General features: G+C 44.3%; 1 protein-coding gene across 1 annotated transcript; it reads left to right on the top strand.

The window, feature by feature from the left end:
- Positions 1–2,732: 2,732 nt before the first annotated feature.
- Positions 2,733–5,083, top strand: LOC133456611 (uncharacterized). The gene is made up of 2 exons (XM_061735108.1): positions 2,733–3,764; positions 4,083–5,083. The coding sequence occupies exon 1, from the start codon at positions 2,817–2,819 to the stop codon at positions 3,690–3,692; it is 876 nt and encodes a 291-aa protein (XP_061591092.1). The 5' UTR covers positions 2,733–2,816; the 3' UTR covers positions 3,693–3,764; positions 4,083–5,083.
- Positions 5,084–8,731: the final 3,648 nt, after the last annotated feature.

Raw genomic sequence — 8,731 nt, 5'->3', positions numbered from 1 at the left:
ACTACAGTACAGAGCTAGTACTACTACTACAGGACAGAGCTAGTACTACTACTACAGTACAGGACAGAGCTAGTACTACTACTACAGGACAGAGCTAGTACTACTACTACAGTCCAGGACAGAGCTAGTACTACTACTACAGTCCAGGACAGAGCTAGTACTACTACTACTACTACTACAGTACAGAGCTAGTACTACTACAGGACAGAGCTAGTACTACTACTACAGGACAGAGCTAGTACTACTATTACAGTACAGGACAGAGCTAGTACTACTACTACTACAGTACAGAGCTAGTACTACTACTACAGTACAGGACAGAGCTAGTACTACTATTACAGTACAGGACAGAGTTAGTACTACTACTACTACTACTACTACTACTACTACTACTACAGGACAGAGCTAGTACTACTACTACAGTACAGGACAGAGCTAGTACTACTACTACAGTACAGGACAGAGCTAGTACTACTACTACAGTACAGGACAGAGCTAGTACTACTACTACAGTACAGGAAAGAGCTAGTACTACTACTACAGTACAGGACAAAGCTAGTACTACTACTACAGTACAGGACAAAGCTAGTACTACTACTACAGTACAGGAAAGAGCTAGTACTACTACTACAGTACAGTACAGAGCTAGTACTACTACTACAGTACAGAGCTAGTACTACTACTACAGTACAGGACAGAGCTAGTACTACTACTACAGTACAGTACAGAGCTAGTACTACTACTACAGTACAGTACAGAGCTAGTACTACTACTACAGTACAGAGCTAGTACTACTACTACAGTACAGAGCTAGTACTACTACTACAGGACAGAGCTAGTACTACTACTACAGTACAGGACAGAGCTAGTACTACTACAGTACAGGACAGAGCTAGTACTACTACTACAGTACAGGAAAGATCTAGTACTACTACTACAGTACAAAGCTAGTACTACTAATGGACAGGAAAGAGCTAGTACTACTACAGTACAGGAAAGAGCTAGTACTACTACTACAGTACAGGCCAGAGCTAGTACTACTACTACAGTACAGGCCAGAGCTAGTACTACTACTACAGTACAGGAAAGAGCTAGTACTACTACTACAGTACAGGACAGAGCTAGTACTACTACTACAGTAAAGGAAAGAGCTAGTACTACTACTACAGTACAGTACAGAGCTAGTACTACTACTACAGTACAGAGCTAGTACTACTACTACAGTACAGTACAGAGCTAGTACTAATACTACAGTAAATGACAGAGCTAGTACTACTACTACAGTACAGTACAGATATAGTACTACTACTACAGTACATGACAGAGCTAGTACTACTACTACAGTAAAGGACAGAGCTAGTACTACTACTACAGTACAGGACAGAGCTAGTACTACTACTACTACAGTACAGAGCTAGTACTAGTACTACTACAGTACAGAGCTAGTACTACTACTACAGTACAGAGCTAGTACTACTACTACAGTACAGAGCTAGTACTACTACTACAGTACAGTACAGAGCTAGTACTACTACTACAGTACAGAGCTAGTACTACTACTACTACTACAGTACAGAGCTAGTACTACTACTACTACAGTACAGAGCTAGTACTACTACTACAGTACAGAGCTAGTACTACTACTACAGTACAGTACAGAGCTAGTACTACTACTACAGTAAAGGACAGAGCTAGTACTACTACAGTACAGAGCTAGTACTACTACTACAGTAAAGGACAGAGCTAGTACTACTACTACTACTACAGTACAGAGCTAGTACTACTACTACTACAGTACAGAGCTAGTACTACTACTACAGTACAGAGCTAGTACTACTACTACAGTACAGTACAGAGCTAGTACTACTACTACAGTAAAGGACAGAGCTAGTACTACTACAGTACAGAGCTAGTACTACTACTACAGTAAAGGACAGAGCTAGTACTACTACAGTACAGAGCTAGTACTACTACTACAGTACATGACAGAGCTAGTACTACTACTACAATACAGGACAGAGCTAGTACTACTACTACTACAGTACAGAGCTAGTACTACTACTACGGGACAGAGCTAGTACTACTACTACAGTAAAGGACAGAGCTAGTACTACTACTACAGTACAGGACAGAGCTAGTACTACTACTACAGGACAGAGCTAGTACTACTACTACAGTAAAGGACAGAGCTAGTACTACTACTACTACAGTACAGTACAGAGCTAGTACTACTACTACAGTACAGGGCTAGTACTACTACTACAGTACAGAGCTAGTACTACTACTACAGTACAGGACAGAGCTAGTACTACTACTACAGTACAGGACATAGCTAGTACTACTACTACAGTACAGTACAGAGTTAGTACTACTACAGTACAGAGCTAGTACTACTACTACAGTACCGGACAGAGCTAGTACTATTACTACAGTACAGGACAGAGCTAGTACTACTACAGGACAGAGCTAGTACTACTACTACAGTACAGGACAGAGCTAGTACTAGTACTACTACTACAGTACAGAGCTAGTACTGTAGTAGTAGTACTACTAGGCTGATTGGGTAACGTATTGCGTCACGCATCGCGTCACTTCCTGGTGTTTGCAGTCTGTGCTGCTGCCGTCTCACGGCGTTTGCAGGCTCAGATCTCTCCCGACTTTTTATCTAAAACTTAGACTGTTTTCTGGTAAAATAGCACTATATCTGGTACATCACTGTCTTTATTTCAACACTCGCTCATTTTCTCTTCCGTAACTTTCACTGTCACCAATCACCGATACATTTTCTGTCCGTTAGCCTCCGTTAGCATCTTAGCATGGCCGCTCCGGCTCCCACCGCTTCACCTCTTTCCTGCTCAGCGTGTGAAATGTTTAGTTATTCCTCTGCCTCCTTTAGTGAAGACGGTAAGTGCTTAAAGTGTAGTTTATTTGCAGGGCTGGAGGCGAGGCTCAGTCAGTTAGAGGTCCGGTTCGGCCAACTAAACCATAGTCCGAGAGCCTCCTCAGCTAACCAGGCTAAGCTAGCGGCGGACCGGCCCGTAGCAGCTGAGCGTAGCCGCTCCCCTGCAGCTCCCGAGCAGCCGGCCAGGCAGGGCAGCTGGGTGACGGTTCGGAGGAAGACTAGTCTTAAAGGGCTCACGGAACACCACCACCCGCTACATGTGTCTAACAGATTTTCCCCACTTAGCGACACATCTGTTGAGAAACCGACCCTGGTGATTGGAGACTCCATAGTCAGACATGTGAAGCCGACTCCAGAGACCTTAGTTAGGTGCATCCCGGGGGCCAGAGCGGGCGACATAGAAGCAAATTTGAAGCTACTGGCAAAGGGTAATCGTAAATATGGTAAAGTTATCATCAATGTCGGAGCTAATGACTCCCGTCTTCGCCAGTCGGAAGTAACCAGAATGAATATTGTCTCGGTGTGTAACTTCGCCAAGACCATGTCGGACTCTGTAGGTTTTTCTGGCCCCCTCCCCAATCTGACCAGCGATGACATGTTTAGTCGCATGCTCTCGCTCCGCCGCTGGTTGTCTCAGTGGTGTTCAGAAAACGACGTGGACTTTATTGACAACTGGGAGACATTCTGGGGAAAGCCCGGTCTGATTAGAAGGGACGGCATTCATCCCACCCGGGATGGTGCAGCTCTTATGTCTAGAAATCTGGCCAATGTTATTAGACACTCCCCCTGACAATGCAGGGTCCAGGCCAGGATGCAGAGCTGTAGTTTAACAGGGCTGGAGGCGAGGCTTAGTCAGTTAGAGGTCCGGTTTGGCCAACTAGACCATAGTCCGATAGAATCCTCTGCGGACCGGCCCGTAGCAGCTGAGCGTAACCGCTCCCCTGCAGCTCCCCGGCAGCCGGCCAGGCAGGGCAGCTGGGTGACGGTTCGGAGGAAGGGTAGTCTTAAAGGGCTCACAGAACACCACCACCCGCTTCATGTGTCTAACCGTTTTTCCCCACTCAGCGACACATCTGTTGCTTCTCAAGGACCAACGCCTGCCAACAAAACTGTAGGATTGCATTATGTAATTAGCGACTCTAAAACTGTAGGATTACATGATATTGGCGACTCTGGCCAGGTGCCTAGCAAAATAGAAGTGGTTGCAGTTCCCCGCCCTCCAAAAGTTCACCAGGTGCAGCGTTATAGAGGCGTTAACCAAGATAACCTTGTAAAAATTAAAACCAATGCACATTTGGTACCAATTACAGACCGAAAAATTAGATGCGGACTACTAAATATACGATCATTAAGCTCTAAGTCTCTGTTAGTAAATGATATAATTACAGAGAGCAGGAGTGATATTTTCTGCTTAACAGAAACATGGTTACAGGAGGAAGAGTATGTTAGTTTGAATGAATCAACTCCGCCCGGCTACTTTAATCATCACATTCCTAGAAGCACGGGCCGAGGCGGAGGAGTCGCAGCAATTTATAACTCCGGTCTCCAAACAAAAATTGAACCCAAGTGCAACTATAATACATTTGAAAGCCTCATGCTTGGTCTGAAATTTCCGAGCCGGAAATCAGAGAAGCCAGTTGTGTTAGTGGTAGTGTACCGGCCCCCTGCTGGTGCGTATCTGGAGTTTTTGTCTGAATTTTCAGATTTCCTTTCTGGATTATTGATCAGCACAGATAAATTCATCATAGTGGGTGATTTTAACATTCATATGGATGTTGAAAGCGATAATCTTAAATTAGCCTTCGATTCTCTTCTAGAATCAATGGGTATCTCACAAAAAGTGGATAAACCGACGCACTGTTTTAATCATACTCTCGATCTCGTTCTCACCTACGGTGTTGAAACTGATGGTCTGTTGGTGTCACCTGTAAACTCCCTTTTATCCGACCATTACTTAATAACGTTTGAATTTAATTTTGTTGATGTCGAAGTGCAAAATAGGAGGTATTATTTTAGCAGATGTTTGTCTGATGAAGTTATTGTTAAATTTAGGGAGGCCATTGCTTATCTTACGACAGTGCGAAATAGTGATGTAGTCGAGGCCAGTGACCTGGGTTCTACCTCTGCAGATGTTGATTTCCTTGCTAGTAACACTGCTGATTTGTTGCATTCAGCTTTAGATGAAGTTGCTCCTTTGAAAAGGAGGGTTTCTAGCCACAGGAGCTTAACTCCCTGGTATAATTCAGATATCCGCATGTTGAAACAAAACGTGCGTAAAATGGAAAGGAAGTGGTACTCTTGTAGGTCTGTAGACTCTCATCGTGAATGGAAAGATATTCTAATAGTATATAAAAAAGCCATTCGCAAAGCCAGAACAGCTTATTATTCAACGTTGATAGAGGATAACAAAAGTAACCCACGTTTTCTGTTCAGCACTGTAGCCAGGCTGACAAAGAGTCACAACTCTGTTGAGCCGTGCATTCCTGCAGCTCTCAGTAGTGAGGACTTTATGGGCTTCTTCAACAGTAAAATCGCGAGAATTAGAGAAGAAATCAACCAGCCGGTTGTAGGTGTTTCTTCAGCTTTAGCGACTTCCCTAGGCTCTGACTTGTCTCTAGACTGTTTTGATCCTATAGACCTCCCTGAGCTGACTTCACTCGTTAATAGAGCTAAGTCAACCACATGTATGTTAGACCCCATCCCGACTCGTCTATTCAAACATATTTTTTCTCTTATTGGTACGACAATACTGGACCAAATTAACTTATCCCTAAGTTTAGGATATGTACCACAGGTTTTCAAAGTCGCAGTAATTAAACCTTTACTTAAAAAACCTTCTCTTGACCCAGACACCTTAGCTAATTATAGACCAATTTCCAACCTTCCATTTGTGTCTAAAATTCTGGAAAAGGCAGTTTCAAGCCAGTTATGTGACTATTTGTATAGAAATGATCTGTTTGAAGTCTTTCAGTCAGGGTTCAGAATGCATCATAGCACAGAGACAGCACTTGTTCGAGTCACGAATGACCTCCTTATGGCCTCAGATAAGGGATTAGTGTCCATACTGGTTCTACTGGACCTCAGTGCTGCTTTTGACACTATAGATCATGGCATTTTACTGCACAGGTTAGAGCATGTTGTTGGGATTAAAGGGACAGCTCTATGTTGGTTTAAATCATACCTATCTGACAGGTTCCAGTTTGTTCATGTACATGAGGTTTCTTCAGAGCAGTCAAGGGTCTGTTATGGTGTTCCGCAGGGTTCAGTGCTAGGGCCAATCTTGTTCAGTTTATACATGCAGCCGTTGGGAAGTATAATCCAGAATCACGGCATACACTTTCATTGTTATGCTGATGATACGCAGCTCTATTTGTCTATGAAGCCGGATGAAACAGAACCGTTAGTTAAACTTCAGGCATGTCTTAGGGACATCAAGGACTGGATGTCCAGAAATTTCCTGCTTCTAAATTCAGATAAAACAGAGGTTATCATTCTTGGTCCAGAGCATCTTAGGAAGGGATTAGATGGTGTTGCGATGGCTTCCAGTGCAACTGTGAGAAATCTTGGTGTTATTTTCGATCAGGATTTGTCGTTTAAACCATATGTCAATCAGGTTTGTAAAATAGCCTTTTTCCATCTCCGTAATATTGCAAAGATTAGGAAAATCCTCTCACAGAGTGATGCAGAAAAACTAGTTCATGCGTTTGTATCTTCTAGACTAGATTACTGTAATGTGTTGTTAGCAGGATGTCCAAGTAATTTGCTGAATAGGCTCCAGCTGATCCAAAATGCAGCAGCACGAGTACTGACAGGAATTAGCAGGAGAGACCACGTCTCTCCAGTGTTAGCGTCGCTCCATTGGTTACCCGTAAAATTCAGAATCCAATTTAAAATTGTATTACTTGCGTATAAAGCCCAAAACGGCTTAGCTCCGCATTATTTGCAAGACCTGATAGTGCCTTATGTTCCTGTCAGAGCTCTCCGTTCTCAGAGTGCAGGTTTACTTGTAGTTCCTAGAGTATCTAAATGTAGATTTGGAGGGCGGGCGTTCTGCTATCAGGCGCCACTACTATGGAACCAACTTCCAATCTGGGTTAAGGGGGCTGACACCACCTCCACCTTTAAAACTAAACTTAAAACATTTCTGTTTAGTAAAGCCTATAGTTAGTGTTTAGTAAACCTCTAGCTGGTGTTGGTAAATCTCTAGGTAGTGTAAACTTTAGTGTGTCAGAGTCGCTCCTGTGGTTTCTTGTGCTGGCCTCCCCCTTCTCCTCCCTTTTCTCTCTTTTGTCCATGTTGCAGCATCCTTTGCCGGACACCGGAACCTGCAGGTGGTCGTGGGTGGCTTGTAGCTTGCATTACGGAGCACAAGTCTTTCCCCGACCCTGCACCCCAACCTGGGACTTGCTGATTGGGCCGGAGCTTCGGGAGCTGCGTGCTGGCCTGCGGTCCCCACCCCTGGTCATCCCGTTGCTGCCCCCCCCTTCTCCTCCCTTTTCTCTCTTTTGTCCTGCAGGTGGCCATGGGTGGCTTGTAGCTTGCATTACGGAGCACAAGTCTTTTCCTGACCCTGCACCCCAACCTGGGACTTGCTGATTGGGCCGGAGCTTCGGGAGCTGTGTGCTGGCCTGCGGTCCCCACCCCCGGTCATCCCGTTGCTGCTTCCACCTGCCTGCTGTGCTGTTGCCGTCCCTGACCCACCAGTCTGGCCCTCGGCAGGAGGGTCCCCCCTGATGAGCCTGGTCCTGCTCAAGGTTTCTTCCCTCCTAAAGGGGAGTTTTTCCTTGCCACTGTTTGGCTTAAGGTTTTTCTCCCACTAGGGGAGTTTTTACCTGCCATTGTTTATGTAATAACTGCTCGGGGGTCATGTTCTGGGTATGGGTCTCTGTAAAGCGTCTAGAGACAACTCTGTTGTATTAGACGCTATATAAATAAAATTGAATTGAATTGAATTGAAACTACTACAGTACAGGAAAGAGCTAGTACTACTACTACAGTACAGGACTGAGCTAGTACTACTACTACTACAGTACAGAGCTAGTACTACTACTACAGTACAGAACAGAGCTAGTACTACTACTACAGTACAGGACTGAGCTAGTACTACTACTACTACAGTACAGAGCTAGTACTACTACTACAGTACAGGACTGAGCTAGTACTACTACTACAGTACAGAGCTAGTACTACTACTACAGTACAGGACAGAGCTAGTACTACTACAGTACAGGACAGAGCTAGTACTACTACTACAGTACAGGACAGAGCTAGTACTACTACTACAGTACAGAACAGAGCTAGTACTACTACTACTACAGTACTGGACAGAGCTAGTACTACTACTACAGTACAAGAGAGAGCTAGTACTACTACTACAGTACAGGACAGAGCTAGTACTACTACTACAGTACAGGACAGAGCTAGTACTACTACTACAGTACAAGACAGAGCTAGTACTACTACTACAGTACAGGACAGAGCTAGTACTACTACTACAGTACAGGACAGAGCTAGTACTAATACTACTACAGTACAGGACAGAGCTAGTACTACTACTACTACTACAGTACAGGACAGAGCTAGTACTACTACTACAGTACAGAGCTAGTACTACTACTGCAGTACAGGACAGAGCTAGTACTACTACTACTACAGTACAGGACAGAGCTAGTACTACTACTACAGTACAGTACAGAGCTAGTACTACTACTACAGTACAGGACAGAGCTAGTACTACTACTACAGTACAGGACAGAGCTAGTACTACTACTACAGTACAGAGCTAGTACTACCACAGTACAAGACAGAGCTAGTACTACTACTACTACA

The sequence above is a fragment of the Cololabis saira genome, chromosome 12 (assembly GCF_033807715.1).
Source record: "Cololabis saira isolate AMF1-May2022 chromosome 12, fColSai1.1, whole genome shotgun sequence".
Taxonomy (NCBI): domain Eukaryota; kingdom Metazoa; phylum Chordata; class Actinopteri; order Beloniformes; family Belonidae; genus Cololabis; species Cololabis saira.
Note: the sequence above shows the minus strand (reverse complement) of the source record. Positions and strands in the feature narration are given on the sequence as shown.